We start from the raw sequence: 16,807 nt of genomic DNA on the forward strand, positions 1-16,807 counted from the left end.
CTGACGCTGACGCTGCTGCTGCTGCTGATGTTGCTGACACTGCTGTTGCTGCTGCTGCTGCTACTGCTGCTACGGCTGCTGGTGGTGACGATGTTGATCCACCCGGAACTAAATTCGGGGTCGAAACAGGATTAGTGATAGTATTCGTCAGTGCAGGAACAGGGGCCGTGCTATTATTATTAGTAGTAGTACTACTATTACCATTATTATTACTATTACTACTACAGCCACTACTGTTACTGCTGTTACTGCTACTACTACTACTACTACTACTACTACTACTACTACTACTACTACTACTACCGTTACTAGTTATATTATTACTACTATTACTATTATTAATACTAGTACTGTTATTGTTACTGCTGCTGCTGTGGGCCGGGTGCAGCTGCATATGTGCATGTGCTTGTGCATTTGCCTGTCCGTTTGCATGTGAATTTGAGTTTACATGTGATTGTGAATGCGTATTAACATGGGGCGAATTTACATGTGCCAAATGGTTGTTCACACTGATGTTGGTGTGGGCCTGAAGGGTTTGTTGCATTAGGGACGGCGATAAATGATGACGGTTTGGTTGTAAGGTTTTCAGCGACCAACTTTCAGGGTTAGCTGCGTGTAAAGCTGACGCCATCTTCCTTCTTTCTTCCTTTCCTCCTTCCTTCCTTTTTTTTTTCTTCCTGCCTTTACTTCTCCTTTCTTTTATTTTTCCTTCTGTCCTCCTTTTTATTGTTTTTGGTTTTTTGGGGTTTTTTTTTTTTTTTTTTCCAAATTATCTTTAAATTCTTCTTTTCTTTCTCCTTCTCTTCTTCTCGTGTCTTTCTTCAAAAACAGTCCAAAGAAAGAAAAAAAAAAAAGAAAAACACTTGCTCGTTTTGTCTTCAGACCGATTCTTCACCACCACTGCTGAAAAGTAAGCCAGCCAGCCAACCAGCCAGCCGGCACCTCTTCTCTTTCCTTGTCGTATATTCGCCAAAAGTAAATAACAATATAAATAAAACAAAAAAGAAACAAACGTTCGAACAATAAGAAAGAGCAAAACTCTTTCATCGCCTTCTCTTCCTTTTCCTCCTCCTCCACCTCCTCCTTCTCCTTTTTTCTTCCTCACACTGTCTCTCACACGCTCTTGTCTCCTCTCTCTCTCTCTCTCTCTCTCTCTCTCTGCCTCACTTCCAGATTTTACTCCTCCCCTCGGCAGCCGTCTCTCACTTAGCCTCGACTGCCTCACTGACTGCAAACTAAAACTAAAACTGTAGATTTAATGGTAAATCTCTCTTTTCTACAGTTCTTACTTGCTTACTTACAGCTGCTGCTGCTACTGCTGCTGCTGTTTCTGTTCCTGCTGCTGCTGCTGTTGTTGTTGCTGTTAATTGCAGGCTTGCTCGCTGCTGCTGCTGCTGCTGCTGCTGTTTTGCAGCTTCTGCTGCTGTCCTGGTGGGGGTGGGAGGGGGTGTCTTGCTGTTACTGTTGCTGCCGTTGCTGGCGTGTCCGGCTGCTGCTACTACTACTACTACTACTACTACTACTACTACTACTACTACCACTACATATTGCTACTCCTACTTCTGTTTTCTTATTTGCTGCTGCTGCTACTACTGCTACTACTTACAATGGTCCTTCTGCGTCCTTAGCTGCTGCTGATGATAATGATGATAATAAATATGATGACGATGATGATGATGACGGTCGTGGTGGTGATGACGACGATGGTGATGGTGATGACGACGATGGTGATGGTTCTGCTCTTGTTATTGCCGTCATCAATGGCGTTTCTGGTATTTGTTTTCGAAACTAAGGAAAAATACTGCTTCCATTCCTGCAAATGCTGCTGCCGATGATGATGAAGATGACGCTTGTGGCGGTGGCGGTGGCGGTGGTGGCGTCAGAAGCAGTGGTGGCGGTGGGGGGGGGATATGGGGGTGGCGGTGGTGGTGGTGGTGGTGGCTTTGGTGCTCAGTTATGTGTCGATAATGTAAGTAGTGATGACAGACGATGTTTGACAGTGAATTTCATAGCGTTGTTGGTGATGATGATGATGATGATGATGATGATGATGATGATAGTGGTGTGGGTAGAGGTGATGCTAACGGTGGTGGTGGTGGTGGTGGTGATAGTACTGATGTTGCTAATGGTGATGATGGTGTGTTGGTAATTAGCGGAAGTAGCTGTAGTAGCAATAGAAGTAAGAATGGATAGTCTGTGTAGTAGTAGTGGATGTAGTTGAAGCAGACCCCTAATTTCGTGTTTGTTGTTGTGATGATGATGGTAGCAGCAGCAGCAGCAGCAGTAGTAGTAGTAGTAGTAGTAGTAGTAGTGGCAACAGCAGCAGATTGTCTAATAGACATTCTAGTAGAAATAAGAAAAAGTGGTGGTGGTGGTGTTGATGGTGGTGGTAGTGGTGGTGGTTGTAATAGTGTTTGTTGTGTGAGTGGTAGTAGCGGATGTAGTAGAATCTGAAGAAAGAGTGGTTGAGGTAGAAGCGCTGAGTGTGATGGTTGTGGTGATAGTGAGAGTAAATTTTTATAACAGCCGTAGTAGAAGTAATAACACTTGTGCAAGGTGTTTTGTGGTGGTGGTGGTGGTAGTTGGAGGAGGAGATATGGTTTGCATTTGGAGAGAGAGAGAGAGAGAGAGAGAGAGAGAGAGAGAGAGAGAGAGAGAGAGAGAGAGACAGAGACAGACAGACAGATAGACAGACAGACAGAGAAAGAGACAGACAGGCAGACAGAAGAGTAGTAGTGAGAGTATACTAATTCATGTTCGAAGCATGAGTGTCGGTGGCAACAACATCAGCAGCAGCAATGGCAGCCTGTAACAGTAGTAATAACAGTAACGCAATCAGAAGTGACTGCAGCAGCAGCAGTAGTAGTATTAGTAGTAGTTGTTGTAGAAAGAGGGGAGAGAAAGAGAGGCGCTGGTGGTGGAAGGTGCCTAGTTAAGTTACTATAGCTTTTAGTCACACACAAATACTCATGTACATACGTGCACGGAAATACACTGACATATAAAACACACACATATAATGTCCCTATGCATACATACATACATATATATATATATATATATATATATATATATATATATATATATATAACATTATGCCTATTTTGTATATGCATACACGCATATGCATATATCTATATCTATATATATGTGTGTGTGTGTGTGTGTGTGTGTGTTTGTGTGTGTGTGTGTGTGTGTGTGTGTGTTTGTTGGTGCATAATTATTGCGGCTTTTTTTCAACAAATTTTCTTCAACAAAAACAATAACAACATGTAACAAAAACATCTTTAAATTATAATTATTATTCCGAAGCATATTTCACCATCTACATCAATTTGCTTGAGAGACATTTGCTTGGCAGACAGTCAGACCGTCATTTAAAGATGTTTTTGTTACGTCCCCTACCTTAGCGGTTTGGCAAAAGAGACCGATAGAATAAGCTTACAAAGAACAAGTTCTTGACCGATTTGTTCGACTAAATGTGGTGCTTCAGCATGGCCACAGTCAAATGCCTGCAATAAATAAAAGAATAAAGGCATAAAAGAAATTATTATTTCCTCTATTGTTCGTTTTTTTTTTTTTTTTCCATTATTTTTCTTCCTTTTGTAAATGTCCTCTTTAACTTTTGTTCAGTTGTATTGTGATTGAATGGAATTTGTTTTATAACAAATTCTTTCAAGTGCTATATTTTATTGTTGAATTTAGGCTTTTAACAACCTTTAACTTTCACGAGTGATATAAACCCTTGATTTAATTATCGGTCACTTGCTTTTTGTCTATATTTTGTAATTTTAACTGATCTTATTTTGTCAGAATAGTTTCTAGGCATAGAAAGAAATGAAGATCTCGTCTACTTTGTACGCAATGACAAGTTGAAACGAGCAAATAGTTGTGGTTACTTCTGGGCCCGTTGTTTGGCATTCGGTTTAAAATAGGCCCACAACGCTATCTGGTTTATAGCTCCATACTAATTGCAAAGATCAACATATTTAAAAGATTCCTGGTATGAGTAAATAACCACTTCCTTATCAATCGCAATTACAAGAAAATTACTTTAAAGGAAGCACTTTGAAAATAAGTAACTTAGGCGCTTCAAACACGAATATCAATATAAACACATACCAGTAAGACTAAGAGAAACAGGGCGCATACAACGGCATCAGACGAGTAGTATCGTAAATAGTACGTAAGAATATTGGAAGGCAAGTTCAAACACAGATGCGCCAACGGCATTGCTTCATTTAGACATGCTTATATATTGACGCATATTTGCTAAACGGCACTGAATACCGAATTAAATGGAAAACAGACGAACAGTGAAAACCATGCATTAACTAACAAGGTGATTTCAATTATGTACTGAAAAAAATCCCCTTACTAAACAAAGTATTTAAATATAAGATAATTGTCTTCTCCCATGTGTCTCGTTTTGCTGATAAGGTTCATGATGATAATGATGACATAGGCAGTAATTTTGTGGGAGAAGGAGTTGGTCGATCACATCAACCTCAGTTTTCAAACGGTGCTGAAATAAGACTTTGACGGGATCTTGTTCAAAACGGGGGCCACCAGTATTTTCTTAACGAAACACTTTGAAACTTGGGACACTGGTAGAATGTGTCATATAAAACATCTTTTACTCTTAGTCTTCTTAACAAAAAAACGTACATCGCAAGTTATTCCATGTTAAAGTTGTCGTATTTCTGTAATTTCAACCAATCACTGACGTCTATTCAGCTGAATAGAGTTACTGCTGGCCGGTCATAAAAATGTTATTCCCTATGACATATTTCATCCGGTTTAATCGTAATTTATACGCATATATTGTTTATATAATAAATTACGCTGTGCGTATCTATGTGTGTAACAATTTTAGAGTTCGGTTTCTAGAGTTAGGGTTAGTTTTAGGGTTAGGGTTAGGGTTAGGGTTAGGGTTAACAGTCTAGTTAGGGTTAGGGTTAGGGTTAGGGGATTAATACGATATACACCGTTACAGCGCTAACTGTTTTCAACTGAATAGACGTCAGTGATTAGTAGAAATTATCGAAATAAGCCAATTTTTTACATGAAATAAATTCGAATACAAAATATTTTTTCTGTTCTATAACACAAAATAGATAAGTATACGAAGTTTGAAAGTCTTTCGGTACCAAAAACACTACATAAAACATAAATGAAAACTGGTGCCCCCGTTTTGAACAAGATCCCTTTGACGGAATTTGAACTCAGAACAAAGAGAAATGCTGCGAAGCGTTTTTGTCTATCGTGCTAACAATTACACCAGCGCGCCACCTTAGACGTATAAAAAAAATATTTTGTTACGTAGAACCTTATAATCTACAACGACTTCTTCGTCTCAGTAGTAGTAGTAGTAGTAGTAGTAGTAGTAGTAGTAGTAGTAGTAGTAGTATGAAACTACGTTTGCTGTTACTACTACTACTACTACTACTACTACTACTAGTCTTTTTACTTGTCTTGTATCTCTTCCACGCCCTACTTTCACCCAACCACCTCCTCTTCTCCTACTACTCCTCTTCTCCTACTACTCCTCTTCTCCTACTACTCCTCTTCTCCTACTACTCCTCTTCTCCTACTACTCCACTTCTCCTCTTCTCCTCCTCTCTTTAATCACTCACACCTTCCTCCCTAATTCTATCACTCTCCCCTTTTCTGCTTTACATCTTGCAGGTGTTGCTTGCACCGTCAACACTTCCTTTCTTATATATATATATTTCTTTTTCACTATTTTCTCTCTCCCACCCTTCTCTTTATCTCATTCTTTCCTGCTCTTCCCACCACTCTTTTAGATTTTTACTTAAAAGAAACAATACAGTGGTGACAGCGGCGGAGTTATCTCGTGGCGCAAGTCCATACATAAGTTATAGATTCCACGCAGCCGCACAGGTAGATGTTGTTCAACCCTCGGTTAGCTCAGATCGAGCTGAGATATGATCAAAGTCTGAACCATCCCTACTCAAAATTTTATTTTCTTCTACTTATTTCAGTATTGGACTACGACCATGCTGGAGTACCGCCTTGATGAGTTTTATTTGTTGAATAAATCAAACCCAGTTCAGAAGTTTTTTAATTTATTTCAACCATTTGAAGCTTTTCAAATTAGCACCGGATTACTTCCATGCTATTGGTGAAAATCGCATATTTTCTCTCTCTAGAAATTGGTAATAAAGAAGATACAAGCATTTAAATATATGTAATTTTAGCCAATGGAAAACTTCCGTCTGCCAACATATCCGAGGTCGGTACTGTCTGTTGTCATGGATATCAGCAAAGGCAACGAAGACGAAATTTTTACGTAGATTCTCAACCTGCTAGAAATAGCAGCCAAATCTTCTTCAAACAACACTACAATGCTTAAAAATCAGAAAGAACGAATCATTGATGTAGTGGGGAGTAGTATTTATTTTTATTCATAATTAAAATACCACTGCTTCGTTCTAAATTAAGTGATACTAATATGCGTGTTTGTTGTTAATTGCGAATGAAAAACTTCCCAAACCTTCATTAAATAACGCTTCGTTCTTTTTGTTTTATTTTTATCTTCTTTTTAGATATTGTGATGTAGTTTAAAGAAGATTTGGCTGTTATTTCAAGCAATTCGAGAGACTACGTAAAGATTTCGTCGTCGATGTCTTTGCTGATTTCCATGACGACAGACGATGCCGATCTATGATATGCTGGCAAGGGACTTCTTCGATTGGCTAAAATTACATACCTTTAAATGCCCGAATCTTTTTTGTTATTAATTTCTAGAAATAAAGGAAAAAAATAAAACGTGGGTGTTCTATAAGAACAAGCGATTCTATTTTAACGCCAGCTAGTTTGATAAATGACACACACACACACACACACACACACACACACACAAAGAATGCGAATTTCGTCGTTAGCATATAAAAGTACATCAAAACAACATTCTTTAAAGAAGAATATTCTCAGAGTTTTTATAGTCATTAACCAGTGGCGGTTCGTAGATAAAATTAGTTGGGGTTGGGGGTGTTGCTTCAGAAAATTTTTAGCCGTTGTTCTAATATTGTGTAAGAGGAAACAAACTTATAAAAATAATATTTATATATAAACTTGATCGGTTCAGTTTTAGCTACTGCCAGGTAGTGTGTTCAATTTGTTCACAGAACACCGCCGCGAATTGCCCCTTGTTTTTCATAAGTCTACTTTAAATCACCAAATAAGTGGGGGAAATCTGTCTTATTTTTCACATCCTAGCAGCAACACTGAAGCTGGAAGCAGGATAATAATTTAATTCTACCCTTTATCACATTCGAGTATATAAACGCGTTTTTAAGAACAACACACGCAGAATCAAAAAGAAACACTACCTTTCACCGGCATTGCGTGAAGCATAGTGCTCTCTCTCCCAAGCGTGAAGCTTCCTATCTCGGACATGCGAGCATGTGCACAACAGCCAAACACCGCATTGCTGGAATTGTGAAGCGCACAGTTCTATACAAGGTTAAAAAAAAATTTCATAAACTAGGGAATGGCTACTGACATTAAACTTAAGCTTATATAACATATAAGTATAACGAAAGAATTAAATAAAGAAGGACTCATTATATTGAATGTTGTCGATAATATCGAGTCGAAATAGGGGGTGCTGCAGTTCCGCAGTGCCTATACACGAGACGCCATTGTCATTAACAATGAGAATGAGGCAAGCAATTCATTGCATTGCATAATTCTACAATTGTTTCATCGTCTCCTTCTAAGAATTCTATTGCTTGAATATTATTTTATAATGTACGAAAAAAATACCTCGAATCAAAATTATACCAGCAATGCTGGAACAATATCAACTCCTCAGTTAGTGTAAAAGACAAATTTGCTATACAAATGCGTACATATATTCATACATATATATGCACATATGTTTCAAATAGATACACAGAAAATACGCACAAACACATACATACATACATACATACATACATACATACATACATACATACATACAGAATGGCATGCAGACAAACAGACAGAGTACATGCATTCTTATATGCTTTTGCGAAACTAAAAAAAAAATCTTCGTCATGGTAGAATAGAGAATGTGCCATACGGGCACATTAACGTCGATAAGGTCGCAGGCTATGACGAGAGAATTATGATAAAACAATTAATGAATCATTAAAGTAATTAAGGAACTAAATATCAAATTAACTGACAATACGCCTGAAGTAGAATACAACAAGCACGTGTGTAGTAATTAGTAGCAAGATCTTCTCAGATTAAAAACAACTCGTTCAGTACAAGATTTCCCTACTCAGGTTTTGTACAGTAAATTTTAAAACAAAGGAATACAGACACACTCACTCCCACATACACAAGCATGCACGCACAACACACACACACACACACACACACACACACACACACACACACACACACACACACGTACATACATATATATATATATATATATATATATATATATATATATACATACATACATACATACATACATACATACATACATACATACATACATACATACATACATACATACATACATACATACATACATACATACATACATACATACATACATAAGGCGGCGAGCTGGCAGAAACGTTAGCATGCCTGGCGAAATATTTAGCGGTATTTCGTCTGCCGCTACGTTCTGAGTTCAAATTCCACCGAGGTCGACTTTGCCTTTCATCCTTTCGGAGTCAATTAAATAAGTACCAGTTACGCACTGGGGTCGATATAATCGACTTAATCCGTTTGCCTGTCCTCTCTGTGTGTAGCCCCTTGTGGGTAGTAAAGAAATAATATTTAGGCAGAATGGTATACATATAAGATTCCTGTACCTTGTGAGTAAGTTCCAATACCCTATTCTGTTAATTTTTTTTTTTTGTATATACTCATGCTGATATATGACCTACGTTGGACTCTTCATTCGCATAATCACCGAACCTGGAGCTTAAATATGTTCTGTCCATAGCACTTACTCAGCATTACCTGACACCTTTGGATCTTATTGACACCGTTACCACTCATAACCTATATACATATATATATATATATATATATATATATATATATATATATATATATATATATATTAAATAAATATACAGGGATTTGCATGAGTTGCTAATCCCTGTATATTTATGATTATAAATGGTTTTACCGATAAAGGTGTTTTCATACTGAACTACTTGGCAAAATTGTTAATTATTAATTTTATTACTAATTGACGATTCCCTGCCCTATATGTGTATATATATATATATATATATATATATATATATATATATATATATATATATATATATATATATATATATATATATATATATATATATATACATATACATACATATATATATATATATATATATATATATATATATATATATATATATATACATGTACATACATATATACATATATATATATATATATATATACAATTAAACCTTGGGAGAGGCATTATGCCGGTAATAAACACACGCACTGGTTCAGTCCTTTATTAATTTAATTTATATATTTTTTTGTTAAATTATTTCATTGCACTCTTGCAATGAAATAATTTAACAAAAAACTATATAAATTAAATTAATAAAGGACTGAACCAGTGCGTGTGTTTATTACCGGCATAATGCCTCTCCCAAGGTTTAATTGTATTTCTTTCAACACACGAAATACACATACGAAATATATATATATATATATATATATATATATATATATATATATATATATATATATATATATATATATATATATAGAGAGAGAGAGAGAGAGAGAGAGAGAGAGAGAGAGAGAGAGAGAGAGAGAGAGATTCAAGGCTTGAATATGGTACTTATGCGAAGGCACCCGAATATCGCATCCCAAAAGGATGGGTGATTAAAATCAAACAATAAGCAACACGGATTTCAAAAGTGATTGCAGTACGCACGTTTCATGCTACTTCAATTTATTTAAGTAACGTGAGCATTACCTTAAATGCAATATGAAGAGCAATCTTCAACTGCACGAAAAATGCAGAAAAAAGACATATTACAAATGTGGCAACATATTAAAACCAAGTGGGAGAGACCAGAGGAAGAATATATAAGTCCATCTTGACATAGCAGGGTCTATCAGGCTAGTAATTGATTCTAGACAAAAGTTTTAACTGTCTCAGAATTCTATTGTTTCTTATCTATTTCGCCCGGCGTGCTAACGTTTCTGCCAGCTTGCCACCTTATGTATATATATATATGTATGTACGTGTGTGTGTGTGTGTGTGTGTGTGTGTCTGTGTGTGTGTGTGTGTGTGTGTGTGTGTGTGTGTGTGTGTGTGTGTGTGTGTGTGTGTGTGTCTGTATTCCTTTGTTTTAAAATTTACAGTTAAAACAGTTTTCATAATGATATACCTAAACTGAGTGTCAAATAGCTTTATTTAGACTGCGACCATACAGCGACACTACATTGAAGGGTTTTAATCAAAGAAATGGACCCTAGTACTCATTCTTTAAGTATGGTATTTATTAGGCCGATCATTTTGCCGAACCACTAGGTCGAGTTGAATTAAGCCAACCAGAAGCGGTTGTCAAGTGAGGGCGCAGATCATAGCAAGGCATAAAGATACACACACCTCTCTCTCCCCTTCTCTCTCTCTCACTTTCTCTCTCTCTCTCTCTCTCTCTCTCTATATATATATATATATATATATATATATATATATATGTGTGTGTGTGTGTGTGTGTGTGTGTGTGTGTGTGTGTAAAAATGGAGTTTCTTCCGAGTTTCGACTAATGAATTCACCGACAAAGCAATTATCGGTCCGAGTCTGTAAACAAAGATTTGTTGTAGTATTTTATATTTGACTCGAGGCGAAAATTCTGGTACCATTCACCGCTTCTTAGTGATACTACTCAAGGTAGGCTTTTGGCAACCTTTAATCTAGTAAAACGCACAAAAATTAGAAATGCGCGCAGCACGTGTACTACAGCAGTACTAGCCATAGCTTAAATACTGAGATTGAAAAGCAGGGGCGAATTATGCCTACCTAATCTACAAAAAATAAAACATTTTGGATTTCATGGGCAAGATAAAAGAGGAAAGATATATATATATATATATATATATATATATATATAATATTTTATTTGTGTTGTTAAATGTTTTAATTCGGTCTGTTTTCCTCGCATACTGTTTTTCTCTGTTATATTGGTGCGCTACGGTGGATTACTTAAGACTTGGCTCTTATTTCTAGCAAGTAGATGCTCATTAAGCATCATTACGATATTCCATAGCTCCTTAAAGCTATCATAACTGCGTTCCACCAATGCTACTACTGGTGATATCATCAAATTTTGAATTTATCCACAGATGATATGAACAGTAGTAACATCTAACTTCAAATCTCAGTGTTTGAATATTTCATTTAAATATATATATATATATATATATATATATATATATATATATATATATATATATATATATATATATATATATATATATATATATATGTATATATATATACAGGTTTAGATTTAGATTCAAGATTGAACATTGTACTTATGTTTAGGCACCAGAATATAGTATGGTATGGTATTATACAAAAACCATTCCCAAAAACTAGGTGATCAAAAATTCAAAATAAGCAACACGGATTTCAAAGATGATTGTAGTACGCACGTTTCATGCTACTCCATTTATTTAAGTAATGCGAGCATTACATTAAATGCAATATGTAGAACAATCTTCAGCTGCAGGAAAATGCAGAAAATTACAGTAGAATAGACATATTATAATTGTGGCAACATTTCAAATCCAAGTGAGAGGAAGAATACATAAAAATCCATCTTGACATAGCCAAGTCTATCAGGCTAGTAATTGGTTCTAGGCGAAAAATTTCTAAACTGTCTTTGATTTTATTGTCTCTTATCTAGTAGTAATAGTATGAGGGACAATCACTTCTAAGGAAAGGGAAGGTGTAAGCATTATGCATGGGCAAGGCTATAAATATACATATATATATATATGTATGTATGTATGTATGTATGTATGTATGTATGTATGTATGTATGCATGTATGTATATATGCTTACAAAACACACATTCGAGTATGCATATATATATATATATATATATATATATATATATATATATATATATATATATATATATATATATATATATATATATATATATATATATATGAATATATATCTATATGCATATATGAATATATATCTATATGTATATATGAATATATGTCTGTATGTGTATGTCTTCCTGGTCATATATCCGTGCGTGTATGCGTTCAAAGGCCGAGTGTTGTCTAAGCTCTTTGTTTCTTCACCCAATGAACAATCAAAACCATTCACCACATCGTAATTGTCTAAACTCTTATATGCAACCAAAAAGAGATTCACAGATAGAGAGATAGCTTTGTTTCATTTATCTATACAACTAAAAAAACAAATAGCGGAATAAACTTGTGACTTTTACTAAGATAATTATGATATTAATTATGTCAAATTTTAGATACAAGGCTTTTCTTTCTCTGCTTCTGTTTGTGTACCTTTGTGCGCGTGGGTCTGGATCCTGGAGCCTGTTGTAAGACCTTTGTATTTGCATAGACTTTTGTTGACGTTTTTGGGAAATGGCCTAATTTTTAGTACCAATTTCTTTTCTTAATAACGTATTTATACATAGAAATCTCTTCCTCTCCCCCCTCTCCCTTTCTCTCTCTTTGTATGTATATATATATATATAATCATAAATATATAGGGATTGACAGTAACCTGTTTCTCCAACATACTGAGAATTCCGAAATAGCAGCCAAAGAACTACTGATTCCAAAACTACAAATTATTACTCAAAATTGATAGCGATATTTTTGATACACACAGAACAAAAAACAGTAGGGAAGAGTAAAAAAACCACCTGCTATTTCTGAATTCTCAGTATGTTGGAGAAACAGGTTACTGTCAATCCCTATATATTTATGATTATAAATGATTTTTACCGAAAAGGTTTTTTCATACTGAGCTACCCGGCAAAATTGTTAATTATTAATTTTATTACTAATTGACGATTCCCTGCCCTGCATATCTATCTATCTATCTATCTATCTATGTATCTATCTATATATATATATATATATATATATATATTTACACACACACAAACACACACACACACACACACACACACACACACACACATATATATATATATATATATATATATATATATCATATCATATATATTATATATATATGTATAATATATGTCGGGGTGGACACCCACGGAGTTTTATATGTATAATAAGTAAATAAATAAATAAATAAATATATATATATATATATATATATATATATATATATATATATATATATATATATATATATATATATATATATATGTATGTATGTATATATATATTACTAAACCTTTCAACTACATGTACTTATAACGCTTCTAATACTTTCCCGTACAAGCGTACGTTCATATATACACATACATACACGTATATAACGTTGTTGGATTAACTATTAAGCCTCAATAAGCCGGTGTTTGGGGAATCAAGGGAAGGGATGCTTCACAGAAATGGTAAATGGTTTACGGCATAAAAGAAATCACTTTAAACTTGCTGAAATAATATTCGAAATGGTTTATACGATCGGAAATACTAATTCGAAGTGTTCTTAGTGTCATAGTGACATCCTCTAAAATTGACCCAGAGGATTTGAACACTATTTTCTCACCTCAGCTCCAGCAGTTTCACTCATTTGTTCAACCGTGTTGAACTTTAAAAATATAATTGTGGAATACAATATTGAGTGTGCTTTCAAACGTAGACATTGCCTTTCGTATAATTTTCGCATTAATGATCAGAAATTCCTCAGTTGAACGATTATTTTCTCAGTTAAAAATCCTATCAGAACAAATATGTAACACGGCAGGTTCGATACTTCGTTTCTACTAAGTATAGAAGCAGATGTGGGATCTTTTTTAAAACGGGGGCCACATTTTTGATTAACGAAACACTTTGAAACTTGGAACACTGGTAGAATGTGTCATATAAAACATCTTTTTCTCTTAGTCTTCTTTAAAAAAAAAGAAATCCATAAATTATTCCATGTTAAAGTTGTCGTATTTCTGTAATTTCAACCAATCACTGACGTCCATTCAGCCGATATACATTAAGTGCCGACTACATAAACAAACGAGTCTGAAACAATTAACCCTAACCCTAACCCTAACTCTAACCCTAACCCTAGGGTTAGGGTTAGGGTTAGGGTTAAAACAAATTTAAAATGAATAAAGCAAATAAAACGAAGGTATGGAGATTAAATACGCTTTACACCAAAAGAGTAAATGTAAACAACTGAATACTTGTCAGTGATTGGTTGAAATTATCGAAATAAGACAATTTTTTACATGAAATAAATTCGAATACAAAAGTATTTTTCCGTTCTATAACACAAAATAGATAAATATACGAAGTTTGAAAGTCTTTCGGTACCAAAAACACTACGTAAAACATTAATGAAAAATGTGGCCCCCGTTTTAAAAAAGATCCCAGATGTGTTACGTAAGATTAATTTTGAGGATCTACTCAATGATTTCGCAATTAGCAAAATGTAGAAGAAAACTTTTCAAATATAAATGAAGTAGGAGTATACAAAAAATATACATTATTTTCCATCTTATTATTAGTTTTGCTTTCTTTTAAAAAATAAACATTTATTATATGATTCAATATCATTTATAATTTGAATTCATATATATATATGAAATGCCAAAATCTTTTAACCGATACTCTCCCTCTCTCTCAATCATTGGCAACATGCTTCACGTGGGTGCTTTTGAATGGCACACCTAACGAAAAATTGCCTTCAGTTTTTGTAGTAACGTGGCCCGCCTTAGGATGATCTCTATGGGTCTTTATCCGGCCTTAAAATGTATATACACAGAGGTACACCTGAAAATGTACGATCCGAATATAATTTTTCATATATATGTATATATATATATATATATATTATAAGGTTTTTAACTTTTAAATTTTCATATTCAAAAGAGACAGAGACTTCAAACTCGATCGATATATCGAGTTTGAAGTCTCTGTCTCTTTTGAATATCAGAATTTAAAAGTTAAAAACCTTATAATATAAATATAAACTGTGAGAACGACCCTTAAGGAATCTAGTTAATGATCCCCTAAAGTAAGTTCTTATGCTATATTGGTAACGGTTGCTACATCCTCTGGAAAATTATATATATATATATATATATATATATATATATATATATATATATATCTTTTACTCTTTTACTTGTTTCAGTCATTTGACTGCGGCCATGCTGGAGCACCGCCTTTAGTCGAGCAAATCGACCCCAGGACTTATTCTTTGTAAGCCTAGTACTTATTCTATCGGTCTCTTTTTGCCGAACCGCTAAGTTGGGAGGGTGGGATTTCAGCAAAGTCAAGGGTTGTATGGACATATCAGCTACGCTACTTATCCTATAAGATTTTATTATCTTCATACCGTCTCTCGTTTTCTAGGGTAGATGTATATCAAAGTTGATATATTCAGATTTAAAGCTCCGCGTAACTTCCCTCTATGTATATCCAGGTTATCAAGAGATGATCAGTTACTAACATCAGTTACTAACATCAGTTACTAACATCGAAATGATCTATACTCTACAAATGAGAGACAATGAATTTTATACAGTGTTAAAGTCTTTATAAATTTTTCTCCTGTATTCCAAGGTAGACAAATATCAAAATCGATATATAATGATTTAAATAAGACCCGAATCAACTAATATAATTATCAACATAAAATGAGTCGGAATCCTTTAAAATTTGTAATCTCTGAACTAGAGCAATTTTGGAGTTTCTCTTTCTATAATTCGTTACATAGATCCCAGAATATTTGTTGTATAGGCATAAATAGGATTATGAAATCAGTAGCAGTGAATAATCATAGACGATTTCTTGGTCGAATAAGATGACAGCCCTAACTTCGAAAAACACCATCACTCGAGCCAACAGTGGCACTGCACAACGGTAGGCACATGTTAATATATTCTAAAAGCGGGATATTGTGGAATATATCGACTGCACTGGCACACGTCCCATAGGGATAGAGTCAGAGTAGAGACGGGTGGGATTTGAACTCAGAACGTAATGGGACGTGACAATACACCAACAGACGAAAGGGTTTTTTTCTTTATCCGGTGAATTACAAATCCCTGACCGATCCACTCACCCACCTCTTTCAATGTCAGACTATGAAGATGGCGTTCAAAGTAAGTGGTTTTATTCGGCTAATTGCTCGTGATGTATAAATAAATGCTTAAACACTTTTCGTTTCTACACATACATCCATACATAAATACAAACATACAGACATACATACACATTCAGACACACATACACACACACAAACATATACATACATAGATATATACGTACACACACGCACATATATTAAGAGGATTAACAACTAAACGTGTTCACACGGTCACTTCTTCACAATATCAAATATACATACTATATCCACACATTCACATATATACTTATAAATGTGTATTTATATACATATATGTATACATAAGTACGTACATATGTACATATATATATATGTATATACATATGCATATATATATATATATATATATATATATATATATATATATATATATATATACATATATATATACATATATATATATATATATATATATATATATATATATATATATATATATAGGGCGACAGTACTAATACAAAAAGGTATATACATACATATAT

General features: G+C 34.5%; 1 protein-coding gene across 1 annotated transcript in view; it reads right to left on the bottom strand.

The window, feature by feature from the left end:
* The window catches only part of LOC149132362 (uncharacterized), a 205,726-nt gene extending 204,409 nt beyond the window's left edge, over positions 1–1,317 (bottom strand). Inside the window, exon 1 of the mRNA XM_089364451.1 lies at positions 1–1,317. This exon is cut by the window's left edge and continues 735 nt beyond it. Coding sequence (XP_089220577.1) covers positions 1–631 — 631 coding nt within the window. The 5' untranslated portion in view covers positions 632–1,317.
* Positions 1,318–16,807: the final 15,490 nt, after the last annotated feature.

This window comes from Octopus bimaculoides, chromosome 16 (assembly GCF_046866305.1).
Source record: "Octopus bimaculoides isolate indiv1 chromosome 16, ASM4686630v1, whole genome shotgun sequence".
NCBI classification, from domain to species: domain Eukaryota; kingdom Metazoa; phylum Mollusca; class Cephalopoda; order Octopoda; family Octopodidae; genus Octopus; species Octopus bimaculoides.